This window comes from Diabrotica virgifera, chromosome 5, assembly GCF_917563875.1.
Source record: "Diabrotica virgifera virgifera chromosome 5, PGI_DIABVI_V3a".
Lineage (NCBI taxonomy): Eukaryota > Metazoa > Arthropoda > Insecta > Coleoptera > Chrysomelidae > Diabrotica > Diabrotica virgifera.
In genome coordinates this window covers 258,232,959-258,253,262 of record NC_065447.1, presented here as the reverse complement: position 1 = coordinate 258,253,262, position 20,304 = coordinate 258,232,959, and the positions used below count along the sequence as shown (strand labels likewise).

Below are 20,304 nucleotides of genomic sequence, written 5' to 3'. Positions count from 1 at the left end.
AACTCAACCGTGCGCTTCGCCGTACACTATTTACAGTGCGCCAATGTTTGTGAGAAGGGTGACTTTAGCGTTAAAAATAAAAAATTATAGAAGCTACAGATTTAATTTTAGAAAAATCTTTATATATGGTTTTTCTGTAAAATTTTCTGAATTTTGCAATGGTCAAGTCAGTTTTTTTCTAAAATTTATATTTTCGAAGTTATTTAAAAAAATCTAATTTCGCAGTTCATTTGTTTAATAAAAAATGAAGTACCCACTTCTCGAGTAGAACTTTTTGATATGTTGTTTATTAAATATTTCTTAAAGAAATTACAAAAAGTTCTATCTTGTTTGATTTTTCCGAAGTGAAAATCTATATGCACTCCCCTAAAATAGGTGATAGATATTACCTAACAAAAAGATTAAACAGGATTACCTACTCTATTGTATTATAAGCGCACACAGAGAAGTATATCAGAAAATAGAGTCAGATCACTTTGTAAGAGATAATGAGTGTAGGCTGTGCTGTCAACGATTAAGAACTACACTATAACTAACAAAAATCTGAATTATACAGGCAATACAGCTACTATCAGAGAGAAAAGTCGTTACAAATATTACAAAGTAACTAAATATTGTAGTCTCGGATTTTTAGTGAATATGTGCATTTTTAAAAGAACACTGTTTAATGGCTAATCACACAGTAAGTGGGTACTCGTCTTTATCTTATCAGTTTATTAAAGTTTCGCAAACACATTTCGCACCATACCATACCCTCCACACTACATTAACGTGTGTGCCTAATTGTAGGTAAACGTAGATACATTTTATCTATCCCTCCTGGTCCCGCCAGGTGTAATCATAAAATTCGTTATCAGGAAATGCTCAAATTGTATTTTCTAATCTAATACAAGTTCAACGCAGACGTTTTGGTGTAAATACCTACGACAAATTAACAATTTAACGGTGAGTTTTTGGAATTTTTTACATAATTTGCATTTATGAATGTTTTTCGGTAGGTTTAGTAGACATTGGCCTTCATCGTAATCACAAACGTTGTCTTTTAAGCTTTACAATTGTCATAGTATTATTAGAGCAAAGGAAGAGACCATAATATAGAATCTTTTCATTTATACATCCCTATCTAGGTTATCATTTATAGCGCATCTAATATATTTAAACTTGTCAACTATATCTTCTAATCCAAAGATGTATTATGCACTAATATTTGAGACTGGTTATGTTGTTGTCTGATGGTTATAATTTTTATTATAATATGTAACACTATTGATTCTGCTTTTTCCTATTCTGTCCATATCATTTACAAGTTTCATTTCAAGTTTTTGAAAATTCTTTAATTATCTTCCAATCCGGTATTCGTAAAAAAACAATGTAACTAAGCATATGATTAGCCATTTTATGTTTAACCTAATGTGCTAGTTTACTGTCCTATGTATTCCCAATGGTTCCCCTTAGAATCTAATAATTATTAAGACCGGTAGATGGCCCTAGTTTATCCGTGACATTTCTTTCTTTGCAATTCGGGAAGGTCCTAAGCTATGGTAAGTGGTTAAAGCGGAGAGAAGAGGATATGGGTTTACTGATGAGAGGAAAAAGATCTCCGAAACCGGTATAGACTCTTCCTGCACTCTCCGCTTTAACCAGAGTATTATGCAGCTGCTGTATTTTCGTTTTGCAAAGAAATTGAGAATGTTTATACATTTCTAATAATTATTGTTGCATACTTCACTGTTTTGGCTAGTCCTACTGGCCAAATTTGTATTGAAATTTATATATTTATCACTATAATACAAGTTTGAAAGGTTTGCTGCGTTGAGACTGTGGACGAGGTCTTGATTATCAAGCAGTTTTAACACTTCCCTCTTTACATGGTTAAGAAGTCGAATTTGTTGACCCTTAGCAATCATTTTCTTTATTTCTTCTTTAATTGTTACTACACGAAGTTCCTATACCATTGTTACTATACCATCGATTTCGGAACAATATTAAAGAAGTAAAAACTTACCCCGGCACCGACATCAAAAACTCAAGTCATAATTTACTCTGCTCCAAAATACAAATTAAATTAAAGAAACTAACAAAGCCAACTAAGCCTAGTAAGATATACCTCGACCCCCTTAAAAACACTCAAACGCGCGAACTCATATCACAGCAGATAAATAGTAAAATGCACAGAATATCAAATATATCAAACGAAAACAGAACTATTAACGAATGTGGGTACGATATTCAAAACTCGATTTTAGAGGACGTAAGGGAATCTTTAAAAACACCTACAATGTTGGCAAAAAATGACTGGATGAACCAAGAAATTCTAGACCTGATGGAAGTTCGACGAAAATACAAAAATAGAAATATTATCAAATACCGTGAAATCAACAAACTCATAAAAAGAAAAATTAAACAGGCCAAAGAATCCTGGCTCGAGAATTCATGTAAAGAAATAGAAGACCTCCAAAAAAAGCATGACAGTTTTAACCTCCACAAGAAACTTAAATATACCTCCGGAATTAGGAAACAGAAAAATGCTCACGTACTTAAAACCGCAGACGGAAAAATTTGTGATCACGAACAACAGTGCAAAGAATGGGAGAGACACATCAGTGACCTTTTAGACGATGCTTCTCGAGAAAATGCTCCAAATATTACCTGTGACAACCAATTAGACAGAGGTCCCAGTATACTGAAGTCAGAAGTCATAAAAGCAATGCAACAAGCCAAAAACAATAAAGCACCTGGACCAGATCAAATCCCTGTTGAGCTACTTAAACTTTTAGATGAGGAAAACATTACCTACTTGACTACTTTCTTTAACAAAATTTACAACGAAGGAAAAATACCAGATGATTGGTTGGAGTCACTGTTTATAACATTACCAAAGAGAAGCAGGCCCACCAAATGCAGCGATTTTAGACTAATCAGTTTGATGAGTCACACACTTAAGATACTTTTACGTATTATACAAAACCGAGTATTCCTTCTGTGCGAAACTAGAATGGGTAATAAGCAATTTGGATTTAGAAATGGTCTAGGAACTAGAGAAGCACTATTTTGTATGCGCGTTCTATTACAAAAAAGTTGTGAATTCCGAAAGAACGTTTATGTTTGTTTCATCGACTTCGAGAAGGCATTCGACAGAGTACAACATGATACACTTTTCGATTGCCTGCAGGCAGCAGGACTTGACCACTACGATATAAGACTGCTGAAATACCTATATTACAATCAAGCAGCCTCTATCCAAATTGGAGATAGTCGTACTGAAAAACTGCCGATAAAACGTGGAGTACGACAAGGTTGTGTTTTATCACCCATCCTTTTTAATCTGTACTTGAAGAAATCTTTAGGGAGGCTTTGGATGACAGACAAGAGGAAGTAAGGCTAGGCGGAGAAGTAATCAACAATATTAGATACGCTGACGATACAGCCATTCTTGCTGAAAATTTACAAGATCTTCAGACACTACTAAATCTAGTCAGTGAAGCAAGTTATCGGAGATGCCTTAAAATCAACATTTCAAATACAAAGTGGATGGCAGTTGGAAAGATTAATATATATCTAGGTCAGCTTTCTCTTGATGGAGAGGAGTTAGAACGGGTAAATCATTTCAAGTACCTTGGCAGCTGTTTAAATGTAAATTGTGACTCTGATGAAGAGATAATAACTAGGATCAAAATATCACGGAAGACTTTTATGACCTGGAAACCAGTTTTATGTAACAGAAACCTGTCGATGAATATTCGAAAGAAGGTGCTGAAATGTTATGTGTGGTCTATCCTATTGTATGGTTGTGAGACATGGACGTTAAAAACCACAATGCTAAACAAAATAGAAGCATTCGAATTGTGGTGCTATCGACGAATCCTAAAGATATCGTGGGTTTCACACACTTCCAATGAAGATGTTCTTCAAATGCTGAATTCAGAACGTCTGCTCAAAAGCATCATAAAGAGGAGAAAAACAGAATACTTCGGACATATAATTAGAGGACCTAAATACCATCTGCTTCGCCTTATAATACAAGGAAAAGTGGAGGGAAAGAGATGGATTGGTCGAAAAAAACTTTCATGGCTGCGAAATATTAGACAATGGTGTGGCTGCACAGTAGAAGAATTATTTCGCGCAGAGCCGATAGAGAGAGATTTTAAGAAATTGAAGAAGAAGAAGAATACGAAGTTCCCTATGTAGATTTTTGTTGTAGATATACCACAGAGCCTTGACTATATTCCATAGTATTCGATTTTGTACTCTTTGAAGGTAGGCATAGTAACTCTCACTAGTACCTACAGCCCATATCTGGGCATTTGTTTTTGTAAACTAATATCATGTTCTTAATAATTGTAAGTTATGAACTTCTGTTTAATAACCAATATAATTTCTAATATTTCAGTTTCAGTTCTTCAGTTTTCTGATGTGTTTCTGCCACCTTAATTTGCTATCCAAATGTAGCTTTAGGTATTTAACTGTTTTCTTGTACAGGACGATTTTACTGTTTAGCCTAACTGGCTGGTTATTTCTTTTTTTGTAAATCGATATGGGCAGATTTCCTATCATTAATTATTTTTATACGCCATTTATTATTGCCAATGCGTATTTTGTTCATTGCATTTTGGATGTGTCTATTTGTTTTTTCGAAGGTTTCAACGAATGTAAGTAGGTATTGCAGTGTCGTCTACAAATGTAACCAGTTTAATACTTTCCATATCAGGAACATTTTCCATAATGTCACAGGTATGTAATAAATATAGTATGGGTCCCATAACACTGCCCTGTACGATTCCTGCTTTGATTGATCATAGTTCTGAATATTCGTCTTCCTGTTTAACTCTAAATTTTCTGTCTTCCAAATATGACTGTATTAGCTTAACATAGTGGATAGACAAATATCTTTTGAGTTTAGTAACAAGCCGTTGTGCCACACTTTATCGAATGCTTTTGCTATGCCTAGGAAAATAGCTGAGTATATTATGTCCTTCTCTAGAAAGGTATTTATATTATTTGTTATACAATGTATTTGGTATATTATTAAGGAATCCAAATTGATGGCAAGGAACAATTTCATTGCTGGTCGAGTAGAGGCTGTGTAGATGATTCTGATTAGCAATATCTTCTCTGAAATTAATGTTATAGACGGTACATTAGAATACAAGAGGGGCATACGAAGACGCAGATATAAATGTAAAAATATAAGAGATGGGACTGATTCCTCACCAACCTACAAAAAATATGGTATTATAAGAATTAGAAGAGTTACTAATACCATAAAAGCCGCAGATTGTCTAAATGGAACAATGTGGATAAATAAAACTATCGAAAAAAAAACTGAAAGGCTATACAAAATGGTTATAACATCAATAATGACATACGTGGCAGAAACGCGACCTGATACAGTGAGGACAAATAAAATGCTCGATACAGCGGAGGTAAAACTCTCAGAAAAATCGATGGTAAGACACTATGGGACAGAGGTAGAAGTATAGATGGAAATGTATGTACATATACGACGTAAAGCTATGTACGACGAAGATGTACATAACGTGGAGAACATTAAGGAATAGAAGAGTGTGATGGTAAGATCTTATAAGCCGAATGACAACAAATAAAGTAGTAATGACGGTGATAGACGGTTCCCAATAGGAAGAAGATCAGTGGGAAGACTACGAAAACGATGAAATGACAACTTACTGGACACACATTGCAAAAAAGACAGAGTCATTTCTACTCAAAAAGAAGGAGAAGAAGAAAAGGCAATCATAAAAGATACTAAAGTTATCAAATATGTCTGCATATTTTTCATATAGGAGACACCAAGAAACTCATACTAGAAACGGTTCTTTCGAAAAATATTAAATTCCTCTAAGATCAATATATTCGGAATATTTTGCTAATTTTATCTATTTTATCTATGTATATCGTATATGATCGTTTCAATTGCGATTATTCCAGTAGCACTGAACTTGCACTTTAATTAAATTGTTTGCTAGGTTTAAGTATAAATTACTTTAAATTTATATATTGTATGTGACCTTTTAAATATTTATCGCAAGATAATTATTTAAAAGTTCCTTTGTTGTGTATTTTAGTATCAGATAATGAGCGGTAATTGTAAATAAAGTAGTAAAGTTTTTTCTGTAACTTTTAATAACTTAAATTAACGTAAACAAAATAAACTACAGTATGACCGTAAAGACATTTTAGTTGCAGTTATCACATTCGTAGGTCTTGAACGGATAGAAATACATTTTTTTGGAACTGTGTTTGGAACTATCAGTTACTGCATCAAATTTTTGATGAAAATTGCAGAAAATACATAAATTACATTCATTTAAAGGTCAGTAATAAGAAAATTAAAACTACTAGACATACAATTTTTTATTTATCTATGCCTCAACCTCAAAGGATCATTGGGTCACTGGCAACTCTCTCTCCAATCCTGACCACCCGAAGGAAGTGTATAGGTCGACGTGATGTCGTGTCTTGTCCGTCTCCAAAGATCTCTGTCTCTGGTCATTTCTTTTAACTCATGCATAGGTCTTTTGCGTATTCCCGTAATTTGATCGATCCATCTTGTTGGGGATCTTCCTCATGATCTTCGGCCTTCCTCCTTTCCTTGTATAATGAGTCTTTCTATGTTTTCTGTGTTTGCTCTCATACCATGTCCAAAGTATTTTAATTGTTGGAGATGGACTTTACTGGAGAGTCGTTGGCTAACTTTTATCTCTTTTAAAATTGAATTATTTGTGCTATGGTCGGTCCAAGGAATTCGTAGCATTTGTCTCCAACAGAACATTTCAGTGGCGTCTATCTTTCTTCTTTCCGATTTTCTAAGGTCCAAGATTCACATTCGTAGGTCAGTATTGGGAATATTATGCAGTTGATTAACCTCACCTTTAACGCTCTTGAAATTTTACAGTCGGTCCATACTGTAGTCATTTTTTTTGCTGTGGCAATTTTTTCTAGATCACATCTACGTTTTATTTCTTGATGTAGTGACTATGTGTTTATGACCGATTGGTAACGTACACATATTATTTGGGTATCCAGTAGCATTTTTTAGTATTATTTCCCCCTCTGTGGCTCAGCGGTAAGAGAGCCTACCTTTGGATCCAAGGGTTGTGAGCTCGGATTCCAACTGCGCAGGAAATTTTTCTTAATTAAAAATTTAATAAATAAAAATAATTTCTCTCCCTGCGGGATCGGTACTCACATGAGGGACCGCAGACATTCGGATACAGTTATAGTCTCTTTGTAAAGACTAGGTAGTCGACTTTGCTAAGTAACAAGACATATATTCAACATACACACTACGCATTACACTATAATCTGATTGCGAAATCAACTTATTTATTTATAAATATTTCCCCTCCCATACATTGCTTTTGGTGATTTCAATGCACATAACAGAATTTGGGTCTCATCCCGTACTTTTGATAAAGGAAAAGTTATAAAAAATGTTTTAAATTGTTCAAACATCTTTCTGTTAAAAAATACTTCAGTTAAATTCCACTTTCATATCTCTTCAGGTTTATTTTCAGCCATTGATCTTAGCCTTTGTGGCCACAGAATTGCACTTTGTCCCTCCTGTGAAGTTTTTGGTGACCAACATAATATCAAACACTTTCTTTCATTATATCTTGCTCCCCAAATAAAAAAACCACGTTTCTGGAACTTCAAAATGATGATTGGTCAAAATTTACTTCAAAAATTGGTATTATTATCTTGGACGATGTATAAGTTTGATTAGGTTATATGAAACATAAAGAACATTTGTGATTTTGAATATGACAAATAATTTAGATACAATTCAGATATTAGTTTTATACCTATCTAAACAACAAAAACGATATATTCCCATTCCTCTTTTCCTTTTGACTAATAATTTCTTTATTTCCAGAAATGTTAATATACCTTTGCCCTGCAGACAAGAAATACTCCTGTCCTTGGGAAGGCCGATCGGAAGAAATCCTTCACCACTTCGAAGAAAACCACGAAGACCTACTGCACTTCCATAACAATTTTGACATTGACCTTCACGAACCATCAGAAAACCATCTCCTGTTTGTAGAAGAAGAAATATATTTAGCTCAAACGGTTCTTGAAGAAAGAAGACGATTAGAGGTGAGGCTACGGTTTTTAGGTCCAGCCCAAATAGCAAAAGCGATCAACTACAATATATTGGTACGTGTAAATTATGAGCTTTGCCATCCAAAATATATAGCAGTAAAGCCTGATGGAACTATTGTAGTTAATATAGAACAAATAGAAAAAGATTTGGGTGAAGTTAACTTCTTAGATTGTACTTTTATTATAAACAAGAACTTATTAGAAGATATCATTGAGGTTGTTCCATTAAATCAACAAGTTGAAGAGGAGAACACCAATGAGGACGAATTTGATAATATATTTGAGGAAGTGGAGACTATGGAAAATACATTACCATATATGCCTAATAGGAAATACAGTTATAACGAATACCATCCCAAAAAGGGAGTATCTTTGAGCAGAGCACAAACTATTACCTTATCAGATTTGAAAAATAGGACATTTAAACGAGCTAAAAGTACGCTGAGCTTGGGGGCAATCTCTGAGATTGATGGAGACACTTATACAACATGTCCCCAATGCGGAAACAGTATAAGACCTCCGATATTTCTGTGTGATTGTGGGTATAGAAACAGTAGCCTTGAAGAAAATTTTGGCAGGTTTCTCCTTCACTGTAAATACAAAAAGTATGGCTGTCCACAAAAACTTCTGAGCACAGAACTAAAAGACCACGAAATCAACTGTACCTTCTGCGACTATCAGTGTCCTATTGAAGGCTGCGCATTCGAAGGCCAGTTCAAGCATATATGTAAGCATTTTAAGCTGATACACGGTACCAAGAAAATCCTCGAATCGTTTATTGTGACATTTCACACAATTCCGGAAGCTTTTCTGGTGAATGAAGAAAAAGGTGTTTTCTACACCTATGTCAAATATTTCGATGATCGTGTAACATGGGAAGCAAAGTTTTGCGGTCCAAAAGAGAAAGGCTTCTTCTGTGAGCTTAAGTTTAAAGAAAGAAAATTAAAGCATCCTGTGCTGCTAAATCGAAACGAGAGTGTTTACAGTATAACGATGACATTGCAGGAACTGAAAAAGGATAAATTGAAGGCAAAAAATGCGATTTTAACAATTACTTGTTAGTCTAATGTATTTATTTATATTTTGTTATATATGTGATATAGTTTAAATAAACTTAGTTTTTTATGTTAATTTTATGAATTTGTTTCACGTTTTATACTAGGTTGGGATAAAGTATGGAACCAAGAAAATATCTTGGAAACGAAAAGAACAATATTTATGAAAGTTTGCATGCAAGTAGAGTGATACAAAAGATATCTGATGACATATTTTTGGTTACTATTACACTTCCGGTTTCACCAGAAATACCCTTAACTTATTTACTTTAAATAGGACACCCTGTATATTTTTGCAGATTTTAAACTAACTTGTTATTTTTAATTTATACATACCAAATTTGGAAGAAAAAATTTGTTAAAAAGTGTCTGTAGATAATTTTTTCTATTAATACAACGTAGTAGGAAATAAACAAGTACAATCTATAATCTATATCTATACTGTAGACTAAAATTGATGTTTACATGTACTGCATGACATATTTGAATTTAGTATAGTAGGTAACTGTTAGATACTGAACTAATTGACAGAAATAAGTTGTAGTAAAAATGGTTCATATAAGTGAAAAAGATCGTATTGAAATATTAATGATAATCGGTTATGGTGAATTTTCATTTTTTGGAGGTAAATTTTCCAAATCGATGGATTGAATGTAGAGGATTCATAGAGTGGCCCGCTAGTTCTCCGGACCTCAACCTGTTAGATTGTTTTCTTTGGAGTTATCAAGCATCAAATGTTTACCTTAGGCGACCATTATGCTTGCAGGATTTGAGACAAAGAATATTATTGATGAATGTGAACTAATACGTGGAGAAATCTTGTAAAGAGTGACTCAGAAATTTATTTATATGCTTGCACGTTGTCAGGAGGTGAACGGCGGGCATTTTCAACATTTGAAATGATTTTTATATTTTTATTATCGTTGGTCTAACGTAAATACATTAACCTATTTTTTAACTGTAAAGAGGTTTATATCTTGTTTTAATAGTTTTTCTTCCAAACTTGGTATGTGTGAATTAAAAATAACAAGTTCTTTTAAAATCTGCAAAAATATACAGGGTGTCCCATTCAAAGTAAATAAGTTGAGGGTATTTCCGGTGAAACTGGAAGTGGAGTATAAAAAAAATATGGCATCAAATGCCTTTTGCATCAATGTACTTGCATGCAAAGTTTCATTAATATTGTTCTTTTCGTTTCAAAAATATTTGCTTGGTTCCGTACTTTTCTCTATAAATTCTATATTTCTGCTCGAACAAACAAAGCATGTAGGTCTGGATCCCGCGTATGAAAAAAAAGTTGATTAATAGCAAGCTGAAAATTTGTTAATAGCTTAAGGGTGTCTAGTCGGATAAACTTTGATGTATGGGAACACTGGAACAGGGGCAGTTTTAATTGTGGAACAGGTTAAAAATTTGGAACGGTCAGACCACGAAAACGGCACATTTATTTTGTCCGACAGAATAGACAAACTCTCCGAACAGAGATTAAACTCTCATGCAAAAATCAGACTGCTATTTATCACCTGTCATAATTCCTGTCATTTGACATATTCTACATGTTCCACTCATACATGTTCTCGGACAAAAACATGTGCCGTTTTCGTGGTCTGACCGTTCCAAATTTTTAATCTCTTCCACAATTAAAATTTCCAGTGTTCCAATGTTCCCATATATCAAAGTGTGTCCGACTAGACACCCTTAAGCTATTAACAAATTTTCAGCTTGCTATTAATAAACTTTTTTTTTCATACGCGGGATCCAGACCTAATGTTCAAACGAAAAATAAATGCAGTTTTGACTGTAATATGCATTATTATTATTATCCCGGTTATTTATAACGTTCTTCATCTTCCGGTTCTCAGTTTCCAGCTTCGTTGGTCGTTCCATTCGCCAGGGTGAAGATTCCTTTCCGACATTGCCTTCTGAATGCTCCTATCTAGCCAAGATTGTTTTGGCCTTTCTCTCTTCCTTCTTTCCATTGGCGTCAATTTTAAAATTTTTCTTGGCAGCCTTTCGTTATCCATTCTTTCTACATGACCATACCAGATCAGTTGTCTCCTTTGAATTTCGTCTGTGATAGTTGACTTGACTTCAAATATATTTCTGATTTGCTCATTTTGTATTCTTTCAAGCCTTGACTTTCTAGCCGATCTTTTCCAGAAGTCCATTTCAAATGCAAGTAGACGTCGTTCCAGGGATTTAGATATGTAGAGAAGAGCAAATTAAGGAAATGGCAAAATGACGTCCTAGGACCAGAAGAACATACTCCACGCAATGATCGGTACGATGATAAATATGAAGATATTAGTAAAATAAAAAAACTATGCATATACACTCATGAAACAAAGAATAATATGGCATAAGGAGCAAACGTACAAAGAACTCAGGAAGGAGTAAAAACGGGTTCATCGAAAAAAAAGCGGGCCTTAAAACGGTAAAACTTTTGAACATCTTGATGGGTTAAGCACTTCAAAGAACTACTTGGAACCGAAGTAGAAAATGGTGCGTCACCCTAAAGACCAAGATATAACATCCACGTAGAACTTCCTTCAATATTGGAAGTAAAAGACGCAATCATAGGCCTCAAAAATAACAAGTCCCCATACGGGAGTGGACTGTATCCTTGCAGAGCTCATCAAACATGGAGGTAGCAGCATTAGCATCAAATTCACAAGATAATAGTCAAATTCTGGGAAGAAGAACAAATGTCAGAGGAAGGTTTCAATGGAATCATTGGTATGTCCACTGCATAAAATGGGAGATTTGTTGGAAGGTAAAAATTAGAGCAATTGGGCAACTGCATTGGTCTGCAGGCTAAACTGAGGGTAGCCAGATATGGCGAAAACTCCACCGAGCGATTGCAGGTATAAGCAATCCCACACTTGCTGACCAACGGCTTCGGGCGGATGAGTTGGTGAGTGGAAGGGCACTCTTTTGCCCTGGCGCTAAGAAATTGGCACCAAAGGCGAATGAATCAAGTAAATGATCAACGGCATAAGGATACAGAAGGCAAGGAGAAACCATTGTATTAAAGATCCAATTGGATATCTCTAGTACAATCATCATGGCAATGAGTACTAAAATAAAAAAAGAAACTGATCATGGGAATCGGAGCCCAAGATCCGGCAGGGGAGGAACAGACAAGGACTCCCAGGTCGTTAACCGGCGAAACCCTTTTCAAACACCGAAACAAGACAAATTAAAATCAACGCAGGCAAAGATAGGTACGTGGAATGTCAAAAGCATGTATCAGCCGGGTAAAATGCATAACATCCTCCAAGAAATGAGAAGACTGAATATAAGTATACTAGGAGAAAGCGAAACATGGTGGCCTAACTCAGGATGCCTTTCGACCAAAACCGGTACCTTATATTATTCGGGAAACACTGACAACATAGACGTGGAGTAGCAATAAGGACATCACACACTAAACTAAATTTGATTCAAGTATATGCACCAACGACGGATGCAACAGAAGATGAAGTAGAAACATTCTACCAACAAATTCAAGATGCACTGAAAATGACAAAGAGCAGGGAAATCACGGTAGTTATGGGCGATTTTAATGCAAAAGTCGGCAAGATCAAGGACTAGGGGAACGTACGATAGAGGTGATCGTCTAATACAATTGTGCCAAGAACAAAATCTAATAATCACAAACACGTTCTTTAAATTACCTTTGAGACGGTTATATACATGGCGCTCATCAGCAGATAAACCGGAAAAAGTGGTAAGAAACCAAATCGATTATATACTGATTAAAGAGAGATATCGTAACACCATCAAATCCGTTAAAACATATCCAGGAGCAGATGTCACATCAGACCATAACCCACTAATCGCTAATGTCACGCTTAAGCTTAAACGTATTAGAAAACCCCAAAGAACTCCAAATATAGATGTTAGCAAACTGAAAGAAGTTGATATAAAAAACAAACTTCAACAGAAAATATACAAAAACTTGGATAAATTAGATACTAACAAATACGAGGTAAACAATCAATGGGAAACACTAAAAAACTGCCTACTTCTTCCATGCAAAGAGATATTAAAATAACCGATAAGAAAGAGAGACAACTGGATGACCGACGAGATACTCGGCATGATGGACCAACGAAGACAAGCCAAGAACAAAGACAATCACAATTACAAAATAATTAACAATGAAATAAGAAAAAAGATAAGAGAGACAAAACAAACTTACTATGAGGAAAAATGTAAAGAGATAGAAGATCTTCAGAACAAATATGATCTATTCAACCTGCATAAAAAGGTTAAAGAAATGGCAGGGCTGCAAAACAGAAACCACAACACAACTCTTTTAGACAAAAATGGAAACACTATTATACCGACTGACGAAAAGCTAAAACGATGGAAAGAATATATGGAAGAGCTTTTCGACGACGAAAGAGGAAACCTACAAGACATATCTTTCGAAAACAGGGAAACAAGTGTAGAAATTACAAAGGAAGAAATATTGTATGCACTAAAAAACACCAGTAACAGAAAAAGCCCGGGGCCAGATCAACTGCCTATTGATATCCTTAAAATAATAGAAAATGAGTACATAGATGTCCTCTTAAAGCTATTTAATGAAATTTATCAGTCGGGTAACATACGCAATGAATGTTTGACCTCAACATTTATTTGTCTCCCAAAAAAGAAAAATGCTAGAGAATGCACCGACCACCGTACCGTAAGCCTGATGTCTCACACACTTAAAATGTTTTTAAAGATCATTCATAAACGCATTTACCAAACACTTGATATGGATATTGAAGAAACGCAATTTGGATTCCGTAGAGGAGTAGGTACCCGTGAAGCTCTCTTTGCATTCAACGTACTAATCCAAAGATGCTTGGACGTGAACCAGGATATGTACGTCTGTTTCATAGATTATAACAAGGCTTTCGATAAAGTCCGCCACAAACAGCTAATGGACGTCCTCAAAGCAAAACAAATACAATACAATTACCTTCGAATTATAACAAATCTGTATTATAAACAGCAAGCACACATACGCATTAACGAACACACATCAGAAGAGTTCGAAATTAAAAGAGGAGTGCGACAGGGGTGTGTATTGTCACCACTACTATTCAATGCATACTCTGAAGAAATTATGAAAAGACCTCTTGAGGGAGAAACAGCAGGACTAAAGGTAAATGGAACGCCAATTAACAACAGTAGATATGCGAACGATACTATCATAATAGCGGACAACCTTAAAGACCTCCAAAAGCTAATGAACAAGATAGTTGAGTATGGAGAAGAATATGGATTATCAATAAACACTAAGAAAACTAAATTTATGAGGATATCAAAAACCCAAAATAATGATGAAATCCTGACAATTAAAGGTAAAACTTTAGAACAAATAGAAAACTATAACTATCTTGGCACAATAATTAATCACACAAACGATTACTCCAAAGAAATCAAAGTTCGAATAGAGAAAGCAAGAACAAACTTCAATAAAATGAGAAAGGTACTTTGTGCAAGAGAACTGAAATTAGACTTAAGAGTTAGGCTGGCAAGGTGTTACATTTTTTCGACTCTGCTTTACGGGATAGAAGCATGGACTCTTAACGCATCGACTACTAAAAAGTTGGAAGCATTTGAACTGTGGGTGTATAGAAGAATCCTGAAGATATCATGGACCGAGCATATAACAAACAACGAAGTCATGAGTAGAGTCAACAAAAGACTGGAAATATTGGAAACCATCAAGACACGAAAGCTGCAGTACCTGGGGCATGTTATGCGTAATGAGAGATACAACATACTTCAGTTGATTATACAGGGGAAAATCCAGGGCAAGAGAAGTGTAAGAAGGAGACGAATTTCGTGGTTGCGTAACTTGAGGGAATGGTACGGATGCACATCAACCGAACTGTTTAGAGCAGCAGCATCTAAGATCAGAATAGCCATGATGGTTGCCAACCTCCGTCGCGGAGATGGCACGTGAAGAAGAAGAAGAAGAAGAAGAAGAATTAGCGGGGTATAACACTGAACACAATATACAAAATATTCTCCAACAATCCGTACAGCCGTTTAAGTACGTTAAGTGGAATAACTCCTTGGAGAAGTCTTTTTCTTAAGGTGCCGTGCATTTCTGCATAGGCGTCCACCATACATTGTCTTGTCACTTGAGATGTTAGATAGGCAGGATTAAATTCGTTTGTTTTTAGCAGCATTGCGAAGCATTTCATGGCTGTGGATCCCTGTCCATTGGCGAATATTACGCAGCCATGACATCTTTTACTCTTTTCTATCTTATAGCGTTGCAAAACATTGTTAGTTTTGCAAATTTGAGATAAATAAACTGAAAGGTTAAAAACTGGTCAATAATGGACTATTTTAAATTTTTACTACATATTTGCCACTTCAAAGGACTCCTATTGGTGAAAAATTGAAAGTTGTTAAACAATTTTTTGAAAAATATTATCTAACAATTTATTCCATTACATTCCATTCCAAAACAGTCATTATTCCTCTATTTTTTTTTATTTTTTTATAATACCAAATTTTAATCAAAAATAACTATGCAGCGTCATCTGTTTACGAGTAGCTAAAACTTGCATTATAGGTAGCTATATAAACTTAGGTGGGAATAATCTAATGTATATATAGTTGCATAACCATCGAGTTTTTACATCAGCTGGAAATCTAATATTTTTTATAATACAAATATGTAATATAGAAAAATCAATACTTTTATATTGTATAGAATAGGTATATCAACATTTACAGCCATAAATACACTTTAGGACAGATTTTTGACAGTTTCCTATTACGAAAACTCCAAAGAGAAGTGGAAGATGAAGTGAATAGAGCAAAAAGAGTCGTGGATTGCCTATATTATTTTTACTATAAAAGCGATATTACGTAGGTCAAAATTTTTGACGTAAGAGAACTGTCAAAACATTAGAATGTAACTTTTCATTATTGCCATGTTTATAATAAACATAATTTTGCTACGTAATATCGCTTTTGTAGTAAAAATACTATAGGTACATGAAACAATATGGAGAACTAAAAATATCGGAAAAGAAGTGAAAGGCAGAATTTACAAAACAGTCATCAAACCAATAATAACATACGCGGCAGAAACACAGATATGACAGGTTTGTTCCAACATAACGAAGAACTGTCATGTAACGATCACGTTACTAGATAATTAACGTTCCATCGCATTCCCTCTTATCTCCTTTTTTATATATTGGCTGTAGAAGACCAACTGCCCATTCCTCCGGCATTTGCTCCTTGGTCCATACCAACTTTATAAGGTAATGGATTCGTCCCCAGAGTTCGGATCCTCCATATTTCAACAATTCTACCGAAACTCCATCCCTTCCTAGCGCTTTACTGTTTTTTAGTTTCTTTATTATTTGAACTACTTCTTCGTAACTCGGATTTTCAATGTGCTGCTCCGCCGTATAATATATTGTCTCGTTTTGATCATTTCCATTGTCTGCATTTAAGTTTTCCTCGAAGTATTCTTCGCATCTCATTATAATTTTTTGTTTCTCTGTTAATATTTCTCCGTCCTTGTCTTTGCATATTGTGAATTTTGGTCTAAATGACTGTGTGCTTTCTTTTATTCTGTTATAGAATTTTCTGCTTCCGTGTCTGTTATGTTCTAGAATTTCTTGTACTTGTTTTTTCAAAGCCTCTCTTTCTTTTGAATGTCTACACGATTCAAGTTCTCTGTTAACCCAGATATGAAAATATCAAAAGGCGCTGCTAGGAAAATATTCCATTATTCCAACATACGATCTCAGAGAACCCATACGAAACGAGTCCTTTGTACTCATTCATTTCATTTCACGTATTCCCCGTTAGAGGGCGTTCAAGCCTTATTACGGTATAGATAGTTTTATTTTATACCGAGAAGATCGAAAGTTTTGAATTGGATTTGTCTTCTTGCATAGCCTCCTTGACAACGGGTAGAGCTAGAAATATCTATCGGGTGATGTCAGGAGACAGATATAAGTCAAAACGAAACCGTCTATTTTCTATTTTCTCTTTTTACTTTATCGTACTATATACGTAGTATAGTATAATAGATAAAGTTATAGGATCGTGCAAAAAAAATTTTTCAGATTTCACTTTTTTTCGACGTTTTGGGTCCCCCTGAGTCTAAAAAGCAAATAAAAAAAAAACATGTCGGAAGTATACGTACGTACGTATGTCGCCACCGCCCAGCAAAAACTACCGGACCGATTTTGATGAAATTCGGTATGCCGAAATAGGGGGGTTATTTAGGGCCCATTTTTGCAAATTTTGACCGAAATGAATGAAATTCAACTCAAAGTAAGCTCATCGATAGGTAAATAAAAATACGGAATTTGACATTTCCAAATTCAAAATGGCGGCCATGGCCGACCGCTCACCCGACACATTTCCCTACCTATCTAAAAACTTGTTTGAGATAAGTTTAATTTGAAAAAGTCGTTATATAGCCTAAAGATGGGGCTATAAGAAGAATATTATCGTTTTTCAGAAAAAGGTACGGGTTGCCTATATTTAAGGGGTCAAAATTTGACATAAATTTGAACTAGATTTTCTCAAAAATGGCTCCAAGGAATTTTTTTATTTTTTGACATATTTTTGATATCCTATCGGTAAATTGAATGACATTAGTCAGATTTCTTAACTCCCCATAAGAGGGGAGTTATGACTTTTTTATAAAAAAATATTCGAGTGCCCGTAACTTCCTTCTTAATAGAAACTAAAATTTGAAATTTTGCAGACTTATATGGTACTTTATTATCTATTATCACAATAAATTTTACCAAAAATATGGCTTCCGGTTGAACCAGAAATGAATAAAAAAATCATAATTTTTTTAGATACGCCCTGTATATTTTTACACATTTTGAAGTAATGCAAAATTACCTTTCCAATGACATAAAATTCACTGCTGTAGCTCAAAAACTCGAAAAGTTACGGTAAATAGAAATTTTGCTATAATCTTATGTGTGTCCTCTCTCACGCGATCATAGCAGAGCATTATTGTAGGGCAGTCAATGAGGGTATTTGGCTCCGAATTCCATCCTACTACATTGATGTAATTGATATTTTCACAGTAAGTAGGGAATAACTCTAAGAAACAAAATCTACCCTATATACTATGGCGCTTTTTATCTTGGGGCGGTTCCCACTTCTTCAAGGGGGTGGAAAATTTGTTGGTCAAAATAAGCACGGAAGTGGCTAAAGAACCTATTTCTAAGCAAAAACTGGTCTATACTTTTTTTTGATAACTCAATACTTTTTGAGTTATGCGTAGTTGAAAATTGGCAATTTTCATTGAAAAAATGACGTTTTTGGACGGATTTTTTTGTGAATACCTTAAAAACTATGCATCGAACTAAAAACGCTATATAAAACATTTTTTAGATTATAAATAACAAAGAGATTCGTTCCTTCGTAAATGTTCTATTTATAATACAAAGAGAGATATGGTAGGTGAAAATAGTTTGTTTTTTGGTGCATGCTCAAATTGGTGTATTCTACTTGAAATAACAGAGGAACGGTAGGTTTTAGGTGTATAATGCTACCAACACCTTTTGTAGTGTTTGAAAATGTCGTTAAATGTAGTGTTAAATTTCGGTTACATACAAACTAAGCGAGATATGGTGCAAAAAAAATATATGACTAATGGAAATTTTCCTTAATACTTTAAGGAAAAATGAAAAGTATATACATACATTTAACTCCCCATCCACCATAATTTAAATGCATTGTTTTTCTTTTGCAATACCTTTTAATATAGTGTTATTTCTACTTTCAAAAAGTTGAACGGGTTTAAAATGAATGGTTTTTCTAAAAAATGTGATCAAATTATAGAATGAATTTTTAAATTTTCTTAAAAATCTTCCTTTTTCTCCATGTAACTCGAAAATCAAAATATTTCACCCCTGAGAAGTGGTGGGAACCGCCCCCATGATAAAAGCGCCATAGTATATAGGATAGCTTTGAATTAAGAGCAATCTCTGTGAATTAGGAGATTGGGCTACTCCCAAAATTTCATTAAAATCCATACAGTAGGATAGAATTCGGAGGTAATATCTTGTTCTTAATCTCGCGCATTGACTGGCGTAATCGAAATAGAATAAAATGCAAATATTGTAAACTATTAATTTCTCAGAAAAATGAACTAATTTGAAATGAAAGTATGACTATAATATTCTATTGATTTATGCAATAATCTATACATCTATAGTGTGTCCCCGAAATATGGCATCGAACATTTTCTCAAATGCAGGAATTAATGATGCGTAGGACCATAAAATACTTTCAAGTACAGAAGGTGTTTCTAAAATATCAAAATAACGAGTAATTTTGTTATTTTTATAGAATGCCAGTATCTATGTCGTATCATAACGATAATAGATCGGTACGAGAAAGTTCTCGGGCGGCCCTTCCGTCCAGCGTTTTTTCTTCGTATACACGAATGTATTCGAATACGTAACATTAATTCGTGTTAATTACTGATAAATACTTAAAGAATGTTCTTCGTTAACACATCGCAAAGACAAATTGCCGTGTTCTATTTAATTTCCTCCTCTCATAATTTACTTGAAACTTTTCCAGCTAAACTTCCTGCTTTACTTAACTGTTCGACTAGAATGCGAATACGTATACTTTGTTTCATAGTTATTCCTTGACAACTGCAAGAATTATAACTTTAAAGTTGCTAATGGAGTTTCGCCGAGGTAAATTTAGATTGTATGTTTACTTTTGAGTAGATTTTAGGAAACTAGTTAAGAAACTAAGTGTATCTCGGGTACGTGGTAGGGACTTTTGGGAGTTTGATCTCGAAGCAGTTCATAAAACAGAAAATTAGAGTTCTAATATTTATGATTCGTATTTGTAAAGACTCCAGTGCCAACAATGTTTGGGGCTAATAAAACAGGATGGGACCCATTGTAGGTAGAAGACAGAAATTATAACAAACATAAAAGGAAAAATGAACGCAGGGAAGAATTGGTTGGAAGAAAGACAGTTGGCATTAACAAATAATAATGATGGTATGAACCAGAGTTACAAAGATCAAAAAAGGAAAACGAAAATGGTATATAGACGAAAGAAAAGAGAAAATAACGAAAAATAATACAAA

General features: G+C 34.5%; 1 protein-coding gene across 3 annotated transcripts; it reads left to right on the top strand.

Moving 5' to 3' along the window:
• Positions 1 to 522: 522 nt before the first annotated feature.
• On the top strand, positions 523 to 9,255 carry LOC114324850 (uncharacterized). 3 transcript variants are annotated; one of them, XM_050651164.1, is made up of 2 exons: positions 523 to 682; positions 7,895 to 9,255. In XM_050651164.1, the coding sequence occupies exon 2, from the start codon at positions 7,897 to 7,899 to the stop codon at positions 9,184 to 9,186; it is 1,290 nt and encodes a 429-aa protein (XP_050507121.1). In that variant the 5' UTR covers positions 523 to 682; positions 7,895 to 7,896; the 3' UTR covers positions 9,187 to 9,255. The 3 variants fall into 3 exon arrangements, with proteins under 3 accessions (XP_050507121.1, XP_028128533.1, XP_050507120.1); XM_028272732.2 differs by lacking the exon at positions 523 to 682 and adding an exon at positions 731 to 945; XM_050651163.1 differs by lacking the exon at positions 523 to 682 and adding an exon at positions 6,183 to 6,331.
• The last annotated feature ends 11,049 nt before the right edge of the window (positions 9,256 to 20,304 follow it).